We start from the raw sequence: 21769 nt of genomic DNA, 5'->3' as shown, positions 1-21769 counted from the left end.
TCTGAACTCAACCTCCTTATCCTGGTGGGACTGGGATCTCTCCCCACAACCACTGAGGTCAGCCCATGCTCTCTTCTTCCACAGTGGATCTCAGCTGCATTCTGGGGATGGCAGGGAAATGCATGGTGGTATTGCATAGAGGTCCCTAGGGAAAGCATGAGAATGGAAGGAGGGGAGAGGAAAGACACTGCCCACCATGCCTGAGATGTTTAAAACAGTAAGCTGATAATGGCTAATAGAAGAACGAAACCTAAGCTTTCTGGTTTAGCCTGGTATTGAGTCTATGGGTAATCTTCAAAGAAGAGCTACAAAATTTAAAAGGAATTAAGCTCTGGGAAATGTTAAATCTGGCACATCTGGTTTACAAAGGGGTTTGTTGTTTTTTTTTTTTTTTTCCTGGATTCTGCTGTGTTTTCATTTTTTGTTGGAGTGCCAAAGGCAATTCTCTGTCAAACATAGACTCTTGACCTTCTAGTCGGGATGACAAGAAAGTCATCCCAGGGTGTGTCCACACCTGTCAGACAATATTAGACATAAAATAGGGCTGTCTGTCTTCTTTAGCTAAAATGGTTTCACAAATAGTTCTTAAATGCCTGTCTTCATAGAGAAGTGCCTGTATTATCTTGGTGCACTCAATATTGAGATTGATGACAACTGGGGTCATTGGTTAAACTGTCTAATCCTGACAAGCCAAGGCAAAGAAAAAGAGGCAGGAGAGTAGCACAGTGGCTGCTTAAAATTACCTGCAAGAGAGATCAGTCCTGAGAGCAGGCAGGGCTAGTGAAGAAGCTGGCAGGTCTTGTCTGTGACTCACCCATTAGATCCTGCTGCATGGAGACACTGCCTCACAGACATGGCTGTACTTGAGAATCAGCACTTGGGACATTGGGCAGGTTTACCTCGGCTCTCATAAAATAAAAGCAGAGCTTGCAACTGTAATTACAGCTATTATAGAAGGTCTAATACAAGGGAGCAATGTTCAGGAGATGGGAGCCAAATTGCTGTTTATGCAAAAGGCTTAGCTATTAATGAAGGGCTATTAAACCAGGAATAAATTCTCATACATCCACCCCACCACCCCTTTCACCATTTCCTTGTTGCCAAAGGGGACCTGAAGGTGAGCATCTAGCCCATCAGCCTTCATATTTGTCTCTTTGCTCTGAGTGAAGTGAAAATGATGGAGGAGTGAAGAAGCTAGCTGATGGCTGGCCAACACAATAACCTGAATGTGTGCCAGTTCTTGGCACTCACCCTACGGGCACAAAAGCAGTGCTGGAAGAGCTGTGGCAGGTCCTGTTGGAGAAGGGATCTGTTACCTCCTTCCCTGCACACATGAGTATTTGCTGGGCTATTCTGCCACCCTTCACCAGTTAAAAGGGCAAAAGGGTATGCTTCACAGCACAGTGTAACAGGTGTTGGTCTGTTTTTAAAAGTAATAGTTGTTTACTGTAGGCAGTTGTAGGCAGCTGTTTACTTTCATTTGTAAACCAAGCATGGCTTTGACTGATCATAGCAAGCAACTTAAGGCCTGAAATGGAAAGAAAGAAGATTGTAGAATTGAGAAAACTGAATAAGAAATTTCCATGAAGGAAAAAGAGGAAAATGAAAAAAACATACAAAAAACATTATGGTGATTGATTTCTCCAAGATACTTTGTTATTTCCTAGAGGCAAGTGAGGAAACACCAAAAACTGGTATCCTGATCAAGAAAAGGCTTAGATAAGTTAAAAGCATGCTGGTGGGTTGGTAGTGTCTGGAAAAGCAGCAAGAAGAGCAGAGAATCAAAGCCCCAGGTGGGCATATTATCCAACATTATTCACTGCCTGCAGCCCTTCCCTACCTGCACAGACTGTGTTAGGGGTAAGTTCTGCTTCCCACAGGCATTTTCCTGTGTTTGGTTGCAGAAATCCTGTTCCTGAAAAGCTCTTGGTTCAGGGGGGAGGCTGTAAGCCTGGATCACATTTTCTGAACTTAGTCATGGTTGGTGCATCAGTGGACAGAAAGTGGAAAGATTTCACAGGCTGGGTACAGAGAGCAAGCCCGTCATTCAGCCTGTGCTTCTCAGCAGGAAGAGTAAGAATGCTGTGGCACGGGTGGAGCCTCTTGTATCTCGATATATTGTATCCCTGTACTGTGTGTCACTATGGGAGTCTGTCTGAAGAGCCGGGCAAAATCTCAAAGGGCTTTTACCCTAAACCAGCAACACGGGTCGCTTTCCCTTTGCCCAGTCAGAAAGGAGAAGCTGCCATCTGAAAAAAGACAAATGACCATAGAGCTGTCCCACCCTGTGATCTGGGAAAGCCTCCCCAGATCTGTGCCACCAAGGGTTTCTCAGAGAAGCCAACAAGCAGCAACTTGTCCTTCAAGCACTTCATGCCAGCTCCCCCCTTGCCAGTGGGCACCAGTGAAAGTCTCTCAGCTCTGCCTGCAGGGATGGACTGCATGGTTCCCACCAATGCAGCTCTTTAGAGCTGCAGTTTGATTTAGAGACATGGTACTCCTACATTTTCAAGCTCACATCAGAGCTGTTCAGCTCAGACCAATGTCTACTCGTCACCACAGCTCTGCTGGCAGGGCAGAGCGAAGGCTGCTTACAAAGCTCTGCCTAACTCTGGTTCTCTGGCTCTGTGTGCTGGTCAGCCTGCCTGCAGAGTGCCTTGTGTCACAGAATCCTGTTTATTTTTTTTCTTTTACCCCAGGTGGGCACTGTAATAGCAGCCCCTGAATAAAATCTTCTGGAGGGTAGAAGAGTTCATTTAATTGTTAATTTAGAAGTGGTCAGCTCTGCCTGCCTTGCTTTCTTGCTTAGGCACCAAATGTACTTCCCAAATGAAAGTGTGGAGTCACAGGTCATCATTCTCTCATTTTGGCCCACAGTCTAATGGGGTCCATACAGGAAAACTGAGCCAGTATGGGTTGGAGCTCTTGGCTGTGCTTGTTACACAAACAAGGATTTCCCTTTATCTCCCTTTGCCTATGTATGTCATTTACATTTGCATACTCTCAGGGGTATAGGTATGTCATTGGGATTGTGTTCTCCTGAGTGCAGTTTTGCACTACCCCCAGCACCTACAGGACTTGTCTTGAACTACATGAGAAGGGACTGTAGGAGGAAAGCATTATATTCAAAGCAGAGAAATTTCAGATTAAAATGCCAAGGTTGGGAAAGAACTTCTGATCTCCTTGGTCTGACTTTGGCATAATTAATTTGGCAGTACAGGATCTGCCAGGGATCAACCACATGCCTTTGCTAGGCTGGCTCAGGCCACAGGCTGTAAAAGGAAATATGAAAAATGGTGATGAAATAGATTTTATTGCTCTTTCTTCCAAAGCACTCATGAAAATTAATGACCATTTCATTCACAAGCTCTTTCCATTACTGGTAGGGGAATCATAAAAACAAACCCTAGTTCTTTTTGCATGTCAGTGCCTGAGCTCCCTCAATGTGTTTTTCAGTAATTCTTGCAAGGTAACATGACAAGCAGATATTTTTGGAGGCAAACTGGTATGCCATTTCCATAATTAAAATCATGTTTCCTCCAAATATTGAGTCCTCTATGGCTTCAGTAAAGTAAAATTGCACTGCTTGAAATAAATCCTGTCTTGGTCAAGTCTAGGCCCCCACCTTAGTGTCTGATTGTAATCTGGCCAAAAGCAATCATCAATACCATAGCAGGTAAGAGAAATATTGGTTTGAGAGCAGATTAAAAAACATCTCTAGAAAAAGAAAAATGTAGAAAGTCAAGATATAAACATACCCTTCTCTTGCCTCCATTATTTTACAGTCAAGAATTTCCCATGCAGAAAATCTATTCTGGCCCCTTTAATCCACACTGCTGATTCCAAGTGTACGCATTTATTTTTTTTTTTCCCCAAAAACATCTGCAAGTCTTGTTTCCCTCTTTGCAAACTCATACATAAATAAAATAAAAGGGCTTTCCTATCCAGGTGTTTTAGTGCTGTGCTATATACATGTTTAGACATAGGCACCTGAGTTTCAATGTGAGAAACCTGTACCCGGTATTGCACATGTTCTGTGAGTAAATTGGCAACTTGTTTTCAGTGTCTGCTAGGAGGTGATTTTCCTCCTAGTCAGTTGTAACTTCCCCAGTATGTGTAGGCTATTGTTAAGCAGACAATACATAATAGTCTACCTACCAGCTCACCTATCCAAGCAGCACTCACCTAGCTGCAAAGGCTCAACACGGTTGCCAAAGTTTTTCCTGAAGAGGAAGCTAGACACGCTTGCCCCTAACCTGGGATCTCCTCTCCTCCCTTGGGTCGCATCCTGCCCCCAGGATCCTTCTTGATGCCAGCGTGTCTGAGTCAGGTAAAAGCACAGAGCTTAAAAATGATGCAGTCAGCTATTTCCTGCTCTGTTTATTAGTTGGGTGTTTAGTTTGGACCCAGCTCATCACTCTTCACACAGGGAACTCCCACTGACTTCACTGGGAACACTGTCTGAGCAAGGATTTCTGAGCAGGGCTTCTTGATGGAGGATGGCAGGACAGGACTGAGCACAGAAGTACTTGGCTCCTACCAGAGCAGAGACAGTGAAACAACCATTCCTGATTTTTAATAGCAGGCCTCAGGGAACTTCACAAATGTGAGAAATATTATTATTCCTGTATGCCAAAAACTGGTTACCAAAACAAAAGGGTGAAGCTAAAGAAGGTAGTGTTTTAGGAGTTTTTGGTGGCGAGTAAGTGTCATCATGTGATGCAAACTAGGTGAATGTAGAGCTATATTTACCTACAAAGGATGCCACATTTCTGGGAAGAATTTTAAGGAACAACTAGTAGAATAACAAACACAATTTTTCTTTCCTTAGGTGCAAGTCCCCACCACTGTTCATGACCTGCTGTTTTAGAACATTCACTTTTCTAAGATTGCTTCTGGTTTTTCTCACAGTGACAAAAGAGTAGCATCCAGTCTGCGTGTTACCAACACACCTGCTTCTGGTCCTTCTCCTGCATATATGTAGCAGCAAGCCAGGCCCAGCTTGCATTGACTCCATGTCCAGGAAAGTCTAGCCAGGATCACGTAAGTCTGGAATGGGACAGGAGGAGGGTGTAACTCTTCTCAAAATTTATTATTGAGGTCTGCATGCTCTGGTTTCATTAGGGCTGCAGTCAGTGCCATTTCTTACAGCAGCAGTTGCACTGAGCTGTGTAAGTGCACCACCAAGCTTCAGTCAACCTTCTACATGGGAATACATGCAGGTATGTTCAAAAAATATCCTGTCAGATATATCTTAAAAGACCATCCTGTAGTTGGTGGTTTTGTTCCAAACATGCTTCAAACCACCTGCAGACCCACATTAGAGAAGCTTCTTCCCAGGAGTGAGACAACTGGTCTGGGAAGCATCCAGGACTGTCTTGACTGGATGGACAGTGGGAGAGAGAAGGTACCATTTCTACTCATATAAAATGACTAGAGAGATTTAAAAACAATTTTCTGATAGGAAATAGTCTGTCAAAACCTCTCCTGGAAGGCACTTGCTGATGTACTGCCTGCGTACTGCATCTGAAGCAGATCACTTGCTGACATCCTTTGTAGGCTGTGAAATTCTGTAACCTGCCTTATTATGTACAATTCAGGGATGCACAATCACTGCATATTCTACCTCAGCCTTGCTTTTCCATTCTGTGGCCTTGGATTAATTCTGAGAAAATACCCTCTTCCCAGCAGGTTTTTAATGAGGCAATGTTTGCAGCAGACAGAGGTGCCACTCCTGAGCTGTGGGTCAGAACAGACAGCCAGAGAACACAGCTCTGTCAGGTTTGTTTGGCTTTCTGCTCCCACCCAGAATGAACAACACCATTGGCTGCAGACCTCCTGCACCACTGATGCATTTCAAAGAAATGTGTCTAGATCTTCAGGGATTTTGTCCTGCTAGCAATGTAAACTTCTGCCTTTCCAAACACTTCAGAGGCACTTAGGAGTTCCACTTCACCCACTTTCATAATTTGGCCATAAGAAGGTTGTAGGCTGTCTTCTCACTTATATTTCTACTGGGAAATACCAGATGGGCTTTAGTCTGGCTATAGATGTTGTTATTTTGGAACAAGTCCCTTGAAGTGAGTGAATGAAAAGGAAGCAGATGCTACTCAACATCAAACCCACAAGCAAAAAAATGTAAATAAACAAAAATAAACCAAACATCCCAAATTCTGAGGGTAAAAATGTTTGACTCCATCAGGAGATGGGAAAAAAGGGAAGCAATGAATGCTGAGCAGTTTACTCAGTTACACATTTGTTGTCCACAGCCTATCCCCTGGTCCTGGGCATTTCTTAACCAGGCCCTCAAGACCTTGCTTAGGCAATCCTGGCACTGGCTTCTGTGGGGACAGCACCTAACCCCTAGCACACAGTGTATTTTGGTTTGTGCCACAGCTTCATATGACAAGTGTTGGACAAATTATTGCATGCCCTCTTTCATTGCCTTGTCATCACACTTGTGTGTGACACTACATGTGTGCAAGCTGCAGAGAGGGGCAGGATGCTGAAAAGGAGAGGAAAGGTGGGAGGGAGGGAGGGAGGAAGGGAGGGAGGGAGGGAGGAGGGAGGAGGTCCAGCCTGTGAGCACAGAGGCTGGAGTGCTGTGAGGGAAAAGCTGCTGAAAGCAGGGTGGGGACTTGCCTTTACAGGAGAGCAAGCCAGGAGTAGGGATGAGGTTGACAGCCCAAAAACCTTACTGCAAGGAGGAAGAAAATAACTGTGTGGCATGTTTTGCCACACCAATCACTTCAGAAATCAGTGTTGAAGGGAAAAGGAGCTCAGCTAATGGAGAGAGCTACACTTCTGCTGCAACCAAAGGCTGACACACTGAACTTGTGTCTACGTCAGTGGCAGCAGAAGGATCACAGAACTGGCTAGCACTTAGGATTTGGGGGCTGTAGGCAAAGTGTGAGGCTCCACATCCAGGTGTTCAGGATGTATCTGGTGCAAAAGCCTAAAACAGTTAAAGGGCTTAATTTGGCTCCTTTGTTCTTTAGGTAGGAATAAAAATGAAAACTCTTCCAAGCCCTGAAGTTACCTGGTGACTCTGCTCAGCAGTTGAGATGTCAATGTGATGTGCTCCACATAAAAGCAACACAAAGGTGAGCCCTGCCCAGAGAACTGAAATGCAAGTATGATGGGCAAGATAAAAGGCTGATATAATGCAGAGAAGGAAGGCACAAGGTAAGAATAACATGAATATGACAAAATCATGACAGTAGTTTCAACACACTAAGACTAGGTTTTTCAACAGACAATCAGTAGCTCAGTTGAACTTTGGGAAGGGTTTTGGAGGATAATGAGCATGCCAGTGGGGTCCTCTTGCAAAGCTTAATAAAATAGCTCCTTTGAAATCCTGATTTCCAGCAGCAACATTGAAAATATTCCTGGCTGCAGTGAGGTGCCTCTTGAGATCTTGCTGTGCTGGAGACTTGGGAAGGGATAGTGACTTGCAAACTCTCTGCTCCTGGCTCAAAATGATTCACAGTGTTTCTGGGTAACTTATTTAACCTCTAATTTCCCCTTTGAAAACATGGGTTTCATACTACTTGTTTTCTTGGAAAAACTCTTTGGGATACTGGTAAATTTGACCTTCCACAGTTCAGTGACAACACTGAATGAAACCCAGAGAAGGAATTGGATGAAGCCAGCTGGAAAGTGCCACAGGATTTGAATGATATTAGAACCAAATGGATCACAGTTTAAGGGGGCCAAATATATCATGTGATGTTGATCTGAGTGAACCCAGAAGCAACAGGTAAAACATTGTCCATTGTGCCCAGTATGGAGTGTTGAGGCTGTAGCAGCTCTCTGCTGCCTGGCAGAGCTGCTGCTGCCTATTCCCACCTCTCACCTCTCTTCTGCCTCTGCTTTTGCCCCTGCTTCTCTACCGTAGTTTTCTTCTCTGTGTCATTTGTCTTTCTGCTGCAATCTCATACTTCACTGCCCTTGGCCCAAGTGCCATGGTGCCCTGTTCCCCGGGCAAGGTGAGAGCTGCTGCTGAGGCCACCCACAACCACCAAGGCGTCCAACAGCTACAGAAACAGTCAGAAACTCAAGCCCTGATTTAAGAATTGAGATTCAGTTTTGATGTGGGTTTGAGGGATCTCATAGAACATAAGAGTGAAGTTCCTAAATCTGCCTTCTCACAAGTGTGACCAGCATTTTGCTGCCAGCATCTGTGGCTCAGCAGCCACCCACAACCTTGATGCACAACCAGCCTTGCACTGACTGCAAGGACCCCTCCAGCTCTGCTTGCACCTTGCTCAGTTTTGCTGAGCCCTCCCTTGAGCTTCACAGACAGCTGGTGATCCGGAACACAGAGGAGGAAAAATATGAAATTGTTGGAAAAAAAGATGCAGCAGTTAGGAATGAAGCTTACATTTGCTCCACATTTTGTACCACTAAGACACTCAGGATTAGAGCGAGTGAAGAGAGAGGCATTTGAACACGGCAGGGTCAATGCTGCTCACTGTGCATGTTACTTAGAGATGTGTAGCCATTGGAAGAAACAAAACCATGAGGAATTATAAGACTTGCTGAGATAATCTGGATATGGATGCGGAATGCTTCACTCTGGAAGGGAAGGGTGAGGGTCTCCAGAAGGTGGGGAGAGGAGACGGTGCCGGGCAGCCTAAACCACCGGCTGGGACAGTGACCGGGCGCGTTTCCATTCTAGGGATGGTGTTCCCGTGCTGGGACAGGGAAGCGGGAGCGTTGGGCTGCAGGGCGTGCGGACTTCCCGGCGGGACACAGCGGGCGGCAGCGGCGGATCCCGGAGCGCCGGGGTGTGCCGGGGGCGGAGCGGGCGGGGGCGGAGCGGCGCGGAGCGCGGACAGCCGGCCCGGGAGGCGGCGCGGCCCGGCAGGTATGGCTATGGCCGTGTCCGCGCCCCTGTCCGTGTCGGTGTCCGTGCCCGGCGGCGGGCGGTGAGCGGCCATGCCCCGCAGGCCGGAGAGGTGCCTGCAGATCGCCCCGCACTCCCTGGCCATCGTCCTGGACGCCGCGGCCGGGGGGCGGCCGGGGGCCGACGGTGCCGCTGCCGGTGCGGGGCCGGCGGCGGAGCTGGGCCGCCACCGCATCGGCTACGAGATCTTCGCCGACTTCAAGCGGGAGAACATGCAGCACTTCTGGGACCGGCGCGCCACGGCGGCGGTGGCCGAGACCTTCTTCCTGGGCTGGATCGACGAGCAGGTGCTGCTGGTGCAGGGCAAGGAGGAGCACCTGGAGGTGCTGCGGCAGGGCTGGGCGCGCCGCTCGCTCAAGCCGCCCAGCGGCTTCCACATCAAGTGCCTGGGTAGGTGCTGGGGCCGGGCCCGCCGAGCTGCCCGGGGCACCGCGGAGCTCGGGGAGAGGGGTTCAGCTCCCGAAAGGGGTGACCGGGGCGGCAGCGGTGGCATTACGGGGATGCGCATAAAGTGGCGATCTCCGGAGAGCTGCTGTGCGCTCGGTTAGAGGTGCGTTCCCCCGTTCCTTCGGCGGGCGAGGGTAGAAACATGAACTGGAAGAGTTGGAATATACCCCCTGCAGGATGAAATGCCCTCCGGCCTCGCACGGGCCGGCTCCACCCGCAGCGTGCTGCTTGGCTCGGGAGTTATAAGTTCTGTTTAGTATTTCCAGGCGTGCTAAAACAATATTCTACTTTATATTCGGCTCTACGCGCTAGATCAAACTTGCATCCCGGCGCTGCTGTGAAGGTGTCTTTCACGGCGAGTGAGAGATGAGTAACATGCGGGTTTCTGCGATGTAGACAGGTGGCTTTTGGGGCTGTAAAGGGCAAGTCTCTCATGCCGTGTTGGGCTGAGGTTTCCAGTTACAGTGTGATTCCCTAAGGGAATCCCATCAATGTGCAGTGGCCTAGGGCAAAGCACACACATTTCTCTAGGAAATGAAGAAATCCTAGCATGGAGAACAAAACTGTTTCAGCACATTTTTTGACATGAGAAAAAACAACAGACATGGCCAAGAAACCAAGCCAACCCCTCCACCACCACCCCCAGACCCTAAGATGCACAGCTGTGGCTGTTTGGTGGGTATACTGGAGGGCAAGAGCAAGAGAGCAGAGGTGTTTCTTAGGATATAAGGCAACTCAACATTCATCACAGCTTGAAATGTGCAGCTTCTCTTGTAGAGAGAAGGAAAACTGTGAGAATATGCTTTATAGCTGGCTTAATTTCTTGCCATGGCTGCTGCAATGATGCTGAGGCAATCTGTCCTCTTCTCATGTACAATTTATATCATCTATGTCCTATGCAGCAGGTACCATGAACAGGTCACAAAGCTAGAGATGCTCTCTCTGTGCTGGGAGTTTCAGACACTTAGAACAGGATGCCTCCTTGCATTTATTTTTTAAAAATCAGCTGAGTAAGGTTCCTGAAAAGAATAGAACATGAATATTCGATGTTTCCCAGTTTCCTGTTTTTAATCTGACTTTTGAATGTTTTTAACTGCCTTTGTGCTTTTGAACAAGCAATGCAGACTCTTATTTCTAGTTATTAGCAGTCTTGTCTCTTGCAGAGTGATCAGACACTTGTCTGCCACTCACTATTTCCCCATCGGACTTACTTGGATATTATGATTTTTTAATGTGCTGAGTGGGGAGGCCAAGACAAGTTGCCCTGTTAACAATGAACTGATGGACCTTTTTTCCTCATAATAGCAAATTTTCCTTTTAACCTTGGATGACAAGATAGTGTTGCTCAGGTAGTTAATGCTGTTCTTGTGATAGAGAAGTTTTGTGTGGTCCACCACTATTCGGAGAAAGGAACAAGTTGGGCAGTGGTTAGTGCTTGCTGTTCAGCTGAGCTCATCTGGGCTTTTTTGCTGCTGTTGAGTGGAGGATGAAGAGCTTTAGAATTGGCCCTGGCACCTGATGGAGTATCATATGTTTGATTTTTGGAGTGTTCCTGGACCCTGCTCATTGGGTGACATTCCTCAGCCTTCACTCCAGGAGGGCTGTGGAGAGATGCATTCTGACCTTGACTTTAGTAAAGCCACCCAAGGAATGTAAACAGGTCTTTGAGGCCTAAAATATGGAAACAAAACTTTTGCTAGAAGTTCATGTTAATGAGTAAGCTCGCCAGTGTGCAAATAATATGCATTCCTTTGGGGGGTTATCTTTGCTGCAAATTTACAAAAGACTGGAGCCAGAGTTTTTCATTTGGCTTTAAAAATAGCAAATGCCTCTCAGCATTTGATTAAAGGCTTTGAAAGAAGAGCAGGGACCTGTTGGAGTCTTGCCTGTTTTGTAGTGTCTTAGCTGTGCTAAATGTGATGGGAGGAACTGATTGACTTTTACTTTTTTCCACTGTTTTTTTTTCCACTCCCAGAATGATAATTCAGGTCTGGTATCTAAACAGATTCAACTTGCACTTACTGTAAAGTTAAAGAATTGTCAAAATAATGGGATTGGCCTGTGGGCATGAACATCTGCTTAAATGCATGTAATTGTATTTTCAACATAATTAGGTGCCTAATATGTGAATGGCTGTGACTTACTGAAGAACTCTCTCACACTTTATTATCTACTTTGTTTCATTAAAGCAGCAAACAATACATAGAAAAAAACAAAAAGTCCTAATGCTTTTCAGCTTTAAAAAATATGGCTGGTATCTTAGGCTGGTAAGAAAACCTGCCTCCTGGGAGTTGCAGAATAGTAATATTTTACTCCTGTTAATAAATAACTGGTAGGGTCAAGGGGGGAAAATGCCACAGTGCTTTGTTGAAGGTGACGTTTTTTTCTCTTGCTGTAGTCCAGCTGGTAGTTCCCATGCTGTGGTGGGAATAGGGGTTGCCATGCCTGGGCAGTGGCAGGGTGTGTGGGGGGACTGATCAGGGGTCTTTTTCTGCACCCCAGGGTCATTGGAACACCTGGGCACTGCTGTGATAAGCTGTTGGCTTGGTTCTTGTCTCATTTGCCCCTTTGCAGATGGGTGGGGGCAGATTTCTGTCTCACCTGCCCCTGGAGTCCAGCTGGGATGCAGTTGCTGGATGACCAGCTGCCTGCCCCAGGGTGGTGTGGGGGAGCATCCCAACCTCCTGCTGCTGTGTGGCATGGGACAAGGGACAGAAAGCTGTCCTCAACTGCACAGTCTCCATGCACAGGTAGTAGAGAGCCCTGGACAACTCTTCCCTTCCCCTATATTAAGTGTTAACATGACCCAGAAATCACAACTGCAGCCTCACTTTTAAACCTCTGCTGATGTTGCTGGTGTTTCTTTTTCATTGTGGTCCAGAACCTTGGCTCTGGTGAGTTGTGGTGGCTGTGGAGATAATAACTGGAGGTAAAAGTAGCTGGTGAGAATGATAGAATACTAAATCTTTAGTGTGTATAGCATGTTTTCTGCTGCTGGAGCTGTAAACTGTAAACTAGGAGAGACTCACTGCTAAATAGTCTTCTCATCTTTAAGTCACCCTGGCTTGATAATGAAAAGTTCATGAAAATATAATCTGTAGTTAACAGGGACTGGGCAGTCCTATTGTGCTCAGCACAGGTGTACCTGAGCCACAAAGTGGCTGAACTAAAATCCACATGAGTTTCCAGTGTCTGAAGATTTGAATTATAAAATTAGACATTAGAATTAAATAAAGCAGGAATATGAAGCACGTGAGAAATTTGCTTATAGCATTGACATCTTAGGGCTGGAGGGTATGGGGGATGAAGTGATTCATGTGTGACTTTTAAATTTACTCCTCTGGCAGTTTTCTTTCACTAAATGGTTACACCATAAAAGCTTGCTCTGTGACCAGTTTTGCAGTGATCAAAGTTATTCGGGTATTAGGAAATTGTTGGGTGTATCGAGGCTTTTAAGTTGGCAGATGGGAAACTTTGGGAAACATAAGTAGTCTTTGAATAAACAGAATCCCCAAACCAGCACTTGCTTAATATGTTGATTTAGGGGGTCAAGAAAGTCTTATGCAAATCTATAGGTCCTGTGATGAAATTCATTGTCTTTGGAAGCTTTCTTATAACTTTGCACAAGTTTTGCAACTTAAGTCTTTAATGAGCGTTAGTATTTTAATAAGATTTCTTTTTCTGACACACCTTCTATTTGCACTCACTAATATTTGTCACCCTGGAAGCTGATTTTTTTTTTTTTTTAACCTTTCTGCTCTTCTGTGGTAGGTGCTGTCAGTGTAGCAGGATGTTCCACCTTATTTTCATGTCTTCATCTCCTTTTGTGTTCCCAGATGAGGCTTCCTTCTGTATCTCTTGCTCTTGATTTCTGTGTCATGGACAATGGGCATCTTTGAGAGGTTTTCATACGCTTCACAGAAGGGCCATGCCCTTTTGCAGAGATTGCTTGAAAAGAAATGACCAAACTTTATAATAACCCTTTGGCCATGCCCACAGCAATTTCTCCAATTAGAAGCTGATGTTCAGATGGAGTTTTTAAGAAATGTATGTGCAATAATTAAACTAACTAGCAAGAGTTATAATTCAGCACAGTCGGCAGGGCTGGGCTGTTGTGCATTGTTCCTGCTTGGCCAAGCGTAGGGGGGAAACTTTTTTTGCCACGCTGGGAGTTGGAGCTAAGTGCTCCCTTTCTTTTCTCTCCCTGCCATATCCTCTCATGCCACCAAAAAATTAAATTAACACCCCACCAGTTAAAGTTCGGTAATTTTCACAATAAGTTTTGCAGTCATTAGTGGATGATTATGGTGAAGTGTAGACTGTTGGACATTAAATGTTATTCATCTATAGACATTTTAAAACCATGAATTCCTTTTTTACCTCCCAATTATCTCCTTTGTATAATGAAAATTTCTTTTCAGTGAGGGAGCATTAGGTTTCATAGTAATAAAACTTCTGACTTTAGCACATACTCAACTACACGTTTTGTATGCCTTGTGGTATTACCATGGAAAATTCAGTGGATTTAAACTACAATTGTTTTTTTTCCTCCTTCTCTACCACTCCAACTTAGAGCCAGTTAGAGATACACTAAGCACTTTTTATATCTGTGAGGTGGTTACTGCAGCCTGAAAAAAAAAGTGGTAAACTTAAGCTTATGGCCAGGCTGAAGTGCTTATGAATTTACTCCCAACTCTGAGTAAGGAACTTCACTGCTCACAAGTGTTGGGTTGGGCCTTTAATGTAATCTGTAAAAGCAGCTTTCAGAGGCTGGGGAGACAGAGACAAGAGCTAAATGAGTATGGACTGCATATAAAGTGCCTGATTTATCTGTGTGTGGTTTGTGCTTGTGTTGTGGGAATGAACTCTTAGTCAGAATTGCTTTCTGCTCTTTAAAGAAAACTGTGGATGGGCTGCAAGGCTAGTGCTAGTCATCAAAAATGTATTGTGAAAATAAAAAAGGCACAAGGGAAGGAAAGATACAGCTTATTTAATTTCATTTTTTTTCACTCAAAGCAGCTTCTCTTGAACAAGCAAAGTCAAATACACAGATCTGTGGTATTCATTGTGCAACTCAAGGGAAGGATTTATAAGGTTAATAGCCAGCTAGAACTGTCTCCCCACCTCCTTCCTCCCCACAAAGAGCACCATTGTATAGGAAAGCATCTTTTCCGGTGGCAGATAAGTCATGCAGCCTTGCAAGTTAAGTGCATGCTCTGTGTGAAAAGCAGTGCTGCAAGGGAACCAGCCCTTGGCCATGGGGCTTTGACAAAGCAAGACATCTCTCACTCTCTCCCTCTCTTTCTTTGTGCATGAGGGTCTGGTCTTTAATTAAATGCTCCTCATTCCCTTCCTCAAAGGGCCCTTGTCTTTGCTGGGGAGCAGCACAGTGGGTGTGCACTGAATGAAGCCCTTGTCAGGTGTTATTCACAGCACTGACGTGGGCTCCTGGGCTGCCAGCATCATGTGCCACCAGACCAGTCACCAAATCACCTTTCCATCTGTTCCACTGTTCTTATTTACATAGCCATTTTTGGATTGAAGAAGACTGAGGTGGATGAGGTGTCCAGGGGCCATGCAGTGGATAGCCATGGAGTCACAGGCACCTCCATTCTGCCTGCTCATTTTTGCCATTTTGTGGTATGAAAACTCAGTTTTGTTTCCCCTTTGTCCATCTTTGAAATTTGCTAGTAAGAGGCATGTTGTTAAATACTTACCAAACTGTAATGATTTTAGTTGACAGAGTACAGACCTTCTATGTGTATTGCCACAGTTTAAAATTTTACTTTAAATGAGTTGTGGTTCTGTGAAATGGCTTGGGTTGGAAGAGACTTTAACAATAATCTCATTCCAACCCCTGTGCCATGGCCAGGGAACCTTCCACTAGACCAGGTTGCTCAGAGCTCCATTCAACCTGGCTTAAATGCTTCCAGGGATGGGACACCTGTAGCTTCTTCTGACAAGCTGTTCCAGCATCTCACCACTCTCACAGTAAAGAATTTTGTCCTAGTAAACCTCTAAACCTACTCTCTTTCAGTTTAAGGCCATTTCCCTTGTCCTATCACTACATGCCCTTGTGAAAAGTCTCTTTTCCAGCTCTCTTGCAGGACTTCTTTGGGTACTGAAAGGAGCTAGAAAGCCTCCCCAGAGTCTTCTCAGTCTGTCCCTTTGAGAGAGGTGCTCCTGCTCCCAAGCCTGGAGAAATGTGCATTTAGTGCACAGAGAAGGGTTCTAGGAAGTCTGAAAACACTGCTGTCCCTGGGCTTGACTGGCAGGTTTTTGTTTCAGCTCTTCTATAAAAGTAGTGATAGCAAAGTTGGTGCTCTCTCCCAGCAATTCTGGTGCTGTTTCCTCAGGCCATGATTTTGGATGGTAAATCTCTCCTCATTTCTGCAGGCCAGGAGAATCACAGGCTGTCCCCCAACAGGCTGTGCCAAAGCATTGCCACATTCTTGTCTGCATTTTGGACACTCTTTTGGAGAGTGTAGCAGAAAAGGTGCAATCCAGGTGGATTGGATGTCCTCCAAAACTCCTGGCATCAAAGACTGACTCCCAAGCAACATCACTCCTTCCCTTGGCTACAGCAAACATGATAGGCAGGCTTCTCTTTTCTTTTAGTAGTCAAGGAAAGCCTGAAGTGTTCAGGGAAAATAAAAGTTGCAACCAGATGGTGGTTTCCTCTGCAGAAACTGAGGCTGTGAAATGTGAGGATGGAAGGAACTTCTCAATGGTTTTCTGCAATAACAGAAATTGAACAGGATTCTGAAAACTGAAGCTGTCTCCAAACTTTTTCTTCTTTGTTTTCAATACAAAAACATAAATGTTTTGATTATTTTCTAATGATGTTGACTGCTGGGAATGTTATTGCAGTCTTTGGTTTCCAGTATTGAAACTGCTCCCTGGGTGGGCCAGATCTGGAAAGATTTTTAAGGATATTACATTCTTGGAATAAAATCCCTTCACCTAATATGAAAACATGCTTTCTTCTGTCCACTGTACTTGATCCTTCTATTTATGACCTGGGATTTCACCTGAGACCTGTGATGAAAAGTATCTGAATGTAAAAAACTTACAAACACATACATTTTGATGAAACAAACTGTTTTCATGTTGATATTTAAGCAGGTCTTCCCACCTCCTGTTTAAAATGGGGTCCTGTTCTGAGCCACAGTAGCAATTGAGCATATCAAAGGTCAATAACTACCCAGGGAATCTGAATAGTGGTTCTTCTAGTTGCATTTTTTTCCCTGTAACAGAAAAGCAATGGTGTAATATTACCATCAGCATTTATTAAGTCATGTTTGGTTTTCTTATAAAGCAAGTTACTATTCTGTGGACTAAATGCACAGAGTAATGACTTCTATAGTGTATTATCTGGAGCTGGATAATACATAATTTTCATCCATGCAATATGAGACTTTGTTTTTGAACATGAGGACAGGATGGGGTACCAAAATAGCAGAAGCTGGAGTAAAACACAGCAGCCTTTTAGCTTAAACTTGAACTCTACCATCAGATAATTAATAAAGAGACATGCAAGTGTATCAAAGATCCTCTTTTAGAAGTGCAAACCAATTCACTTAAGTTCTGAGTAACAACTCCCAATTCTTCTACCTGAAAAGCTTGGCTTGGGTGTATTCCAGAAGCTTTAGCTTGAAAGCAATTTTTGGTAGCTGTTAGTGCTTCAGAGGGTACATACACTGGCTCATGCATGTCTTTAGAGGAGGATGAGGTTGCTCAAGTCTCATTGCTGGCCCCAGTGTGGGGAATCACTCTGAGAGAGCAGAATGTCCTCTTGGATGATGACCTAATGGCTTTCACAATTACATGGCCTAAACCACAGTGGCTGTAGGACTGGGCTGGCCACGAGGCAGGCTGATTCCTTCCTCTGGTGCCAGCAGAAGGGGAATAAAGGTATGTGCTGGGGCTGGTCTGTGGCTCAGCAAGTGTCTCAGTTCCCACGTTGGTAGCAGGGCAGTTGTGTTGCTGTGTCCATCCCCATCAGTAACTGCAGCTCCAGTAACTCCTGCTTATCTGCTGCCCTGCAGCTGCATGTGCTGCAATATCTTCTCTCAAAGGGTATTCAGAGGCTCCTGGGAAAGAGTGAAACTGAAAGGACTGTGTTTTCACTGGAGCTGTAAAACTTACAATGTATTATTAGCATTAGAACAAGCTGGGTGCTGCCTGTATATTTGAGATTTGGCAGCAGAGTCTTAGGTATTATTGAGAGGCTATAAAATGGGTATTTATTTTTTAAAAATGGAAACTTTTTTTTTTGTTCTTTAAAAAAGCCCTCTTGCAAGTATAGCAAAACCTTTAGCTAAAGAAGAAAAATTAATATTCACTCTTTAAAAGACTATAATTGTATTTTCCACTTTGGTCATAATACCCATGGATATCTTTCTACATCCAAGGAATGTGGAGGAAATAGATTTCTGGATGCAGCAGCCTTTCTCCAGGTCCTTGGGAGAAAGGCTTAATGGCCTAATAAATATATCATGTCTACTTATCCTGTGTTAACAGTATCCTTGGGTGCATGAGGTTACAGAGTCCTACTACAGTGCCAATAGCAGTGCAGTTTATTATTTATGTCCCTTTACAAAGAGATCAACTTGACATAAATAAGGTTCATCTTTGCCTGTTAATTTGTTATGTTTGAATTCTAAAGAAGTAACTGAAGTCCTGTTAGCTCCATGAGATGCTGCAGTGAACTTCTGTATTTTTGGTGGGGCTTTTTTGGGGGTGGGGGTTGGGTTTTTTGGGAGAGCTGGTTTTTTTTTGTTTCTGTTTTTAAAACTGCTTTACTTATAGGGGAGGTGTTTTAATCAAAGGATTCATGATGTGGTTTTTGGGTGCCAGTAGTCCTTAGCCTGCCCTTGAGCCTTCCAGCCACGCTCCAGCATGGAACTGGACCATGTCCTTGGCTCCCACTCTGGCAGACAGGCATTAAATGTTTGCTCTCCTGCTTGTGCATACTGCAGGGCTAGTGCCCAAACAAGTTTCCTTTTCACTGACAGATGAAATAACAATAGCTGGCATTAAGAGAAAGCCAAGTGTTTTCTTTGGGTTTCCCTGAAGGGCCTCCTTTGTCTCCACTGTCTCTGCTCAGGGAAACCTGTACACATTGCTAAATCTGAGGGTGCTGTTGAGATGCTCTGGCTTGTGAAGGCAGGAGCAGGTCGGCACCCCTGTGAAGATTTCCATCCACTTGGTGTGCCTGCTATCCTGGTGAGGCTTTGCAAGTAGTCCCTGTCCAGTGGGGTGGTCCAGGCTGTTGTGGGCAATCTTAGAGCACAAAGCAGAGGGTGAAACATCCACAGCACCAGGAAGGAGAGTAGAGGAAGGGGGTCCTGGTGGATTGTCCCTTACTCAGTGTTTATATGGCTCAAGGGGGGAGAAAATTATGGACAGCTGGATTAATCTGAACAGATGTTTACAGGTGCCTGATATCACCTCGTCTGGCTGTGGGCTATAGGGATGTCCTAATTAGTCACATGCTCACAAGGTGGTTCAACCAGTTGAAAACCAGGATTTTAAAATCTATTTTAAAGCAAATACAGTATTTAACACAGTTGTCATTATTAGCAGAGGGGGTTATTGAAAATAAATAAATGGGGGAAGGAATTGTCTCCTTGGTTTAGTCATAGAAAAGAGAATTTAAAGGGGGCACATTCACCCATTGTCCCTGAAGTGAGGAGGAAAAAAGCTTTGTGGACACTGAACTTTGCTGCCATCATTGCTTTATCACAATGATCGTATTGCACAAAAGGAAATATCTTTTTGTGTTACTGATTGAAAAATCCTAGGTGGCTTGAGGGAAAAATTACGGTTTTGTGAGATGCTGGAGAGAAGAAAAGTCACAAAGGGCTAAACAGTGGATAAAACAAGGAGAAGAAAAATAACTCCAAATCTCTGCAATCTTAGATGTTCTAGAGGAAAGTTTGTTCTTCAAATAGTTATCTTCAGACCAGATGTCAGCCTTGTAGGGAATCTTCCTTTATGAATATCAAAGTCTGGAAAGAGTGGGAGGCCAAAAGAGAAGGGAAGCCAGCCACCCTTTTAGTGAAATGAACAGATAATCTTGGACACAGTGCTTCGTGTGGTCAGGTCTGCTCTGTTTCTATGAAAAATTGAGACTTTAATTGTACTTAATGCATTTTCTTAGGAGGTCAAGCTATAGGATATCTCTACCTTTTAGGGGATTGGGACATGTCTGCAACATGGGGATGGAATAACAAAGGGCTCATAGGGCCATGAAGCTTTGCAGTGTTTCTCAAAGAAACTTTGTGTGCTTAAGTATTCCCTCCTGGAAACTTAGGGTAATTTTCAGCTGGACTTGCTTCATATAGACGTATGTGTCAGGGTGTATATAGTGTTTTAAGTGGTGTATGAACAGAGGTTTTCTGTTCCTTTGAGTGGTCTTGATTCAGCAAGGTACAGATACCCACATGTACTTACAGTAAGTTGAGTCTGGTGGGAGGACCCACATTTTTGAATATAAACATGTCATGTATTCTTGCATTTGCCTGACTGTTGTTAAGAGATTTGCCAGAGGAAAATCTCTGGTTAATCCCAGAGTGGGTCATCCATGTCTAAACCAGGAGCCCTTCAAGAATTAAGCTTGGGAATTCAAAACTGGTATTCTTTACATTTTTATTTTGATGTATACAGTACTCGGAGAAATAAATAGCAGAAGAGCTTACCCATCTTTTGTAGGTGACTTCAGGAAAATGAAGAGAAAGTATTAATTAATACTCCAATAAAAGTATGAAGAGGAAGTCTTAATTAATACTCTGTTAATAGAGATAAAGTCATAAAAAGTAGGCAACTTGACCTATAATCATTTTGATATATTTCCTTTGGTAGGAATTAGTGGCTATCATCCTGTCATTTTTTATTTATGGGAGTAGCTTGTAGACTTTAGCTTATAGATTTCTTATTAATTCAAGGTCTTTGGTTTTGTTTCCAAGGTATTTTTTTGTTGTTAGTTTGTCTTTGCTAGAGGTGTACAGATAGAGCTCCTCAGTGAAGCTGATGCCAAGTAGCTGTTGGAAGGTCTGTAGGGACTTGCTTCTTGGCTGCCTTTCAAGTGCAGTATGGCTGTAAAATGTTTTAGTGTCAGAATCACTACATCTATCATTGTTCTGCTTTTCTCTGTCAATAACTAGTCTCATTCAGTGACATATTTGTTCTTAAAGGGGGGAAGCAGATTCATTTGTGTGCCAGCACATGAATTTTTTCAATTTTTCTGCTCAGATAATCATTGGGCTTCAGGTTTCAGAGGTTACTTAAATTAATCCCAGTGATGTCTTTCCAGTCTCTTCAGTGTTAGTGTTGAAAGAAAGGCCAAAACATATTCTGTCTGTTTGGCACCACTGGACACCAATCATCTGGTGAGAGGGAAGAAAAATGAGCTACGGTGTACAGTGTTGAATTTTGTGATGAGTGACTGAGGTAAAAAGGAAATAATTTTGACAGAACTTTACTTAGGACAATATTTAACAACTGGGATGTGTTATTTCATTTTTTTTTCTTTTTGTGCTGGGAGCACTTTTGCTTGCTGGCTTGCACACCCATTTGGGTCCTTTATGCTGCCTCCTGTCCTGGTAAGCAACAATCCACTAGTGTGATGACCCTCACCTTTCTTTAGCTGGCACATTACTGAGTTTCCAGTGAAAATACAGCAAATATAAGTGGTCCTTTTCACTTTTATCTTTTTGTGGACCATTTGAAAAAGAGTACATATCACTTGGGTACCTGCAGACCCCAATTTGAAAACTCCTGACCTCACCACCCCCAACATTTTACACCTGAATGTGCAGGTACCTACACAGCTGGAGCTTGTGCTCCCTACCAATATGCTGCAGACTTACCAAACTTTCCATTCAAATAATTCAAAATTTATCATCTGTGACAGCTCTCCCTGAGCCTCAGTGTTTGCTCTGCACCTTTTCCTCATCTTTTCTTCAAGGACATCTGTGGTGGTGTCTTTTAGAGCAGCAGGAATGACAGGGAGTTTGGCCACTGCAGGCTGGAAAGCTTGGTTTAAGCATTGTTCCTTGCCTTATGTTTGAGAGCACAAGTCTTTTGGGGCAGAGAACTTGATGACTCTGTCACATTGGTGTGCTGGGCACTGCAGTGCTGAGCTGGGGCTAAAGTCCTTAGGTGCTCTCACAGTGCAAAATCTTATATAATAATACACACATATGAGGTTACTCGTGAATGAGAGGTAATCTGTAAATAGGCAGCCAGGCAAAGAATTCGTGCTCAAAACCTGCCTGGATTTGCTTTACCTGTTTTCTCACCACTTGGGCAATAGTAATTACTTTCTGTGGCAGTCCTCAGCCTGCTCCATGAATGAGTTGCATGCATAAGTTTTGAAGGCTTTAGTAGAGCTGTGGTGACTTTGCAATC

General features: G+C 44.3%; 1 protein-coding gene across 2 annotated transcripts in view; it reads left to right on the top strand.

Annotated features, from left to right (window-relative positions):
- The first annotated feature begins 8829 nt into the window (after positions 1 to 8829).
- STOX2 (storkhead box 2) overlaps positions 8830 to 21769 on the top strand; it is a 141563-nt gene continuing 128623 nt past the window's right edge. For both annotated transcript variants that reach the window (XM_079305628.1, XM_079305627.1), the window contains exon 1: positions 8830 to 9298. In XM_079305628.1, coding sequence (XP_079161754.1) covers positions 8941 to 9298 — 358 coding nt within the window. In that variant the 5' untranslated portion in view covers positions 8830 to 8940. The remainder of the gene's footprint in view (positions 9299 to 21769) is intronic.

This window comes from Erithacus rubecula (assembly GCF_903797595.1).
Source record: "Erithacus rubecula genome assembly, chromosome: 5".
Classification (NCBI taxonomy): domain Eukaryota; kingdom Metazoa; phylum Chordata; class Aves; order Passeriformes; family Muscicapidae; genus Erithacus; species Erithacus rubecula.
The sequence above is the reverse complement of the archived record's forward strand: the minus strand, read 5'-3'. Positions and strand labels throughout refer to the sequence as shown.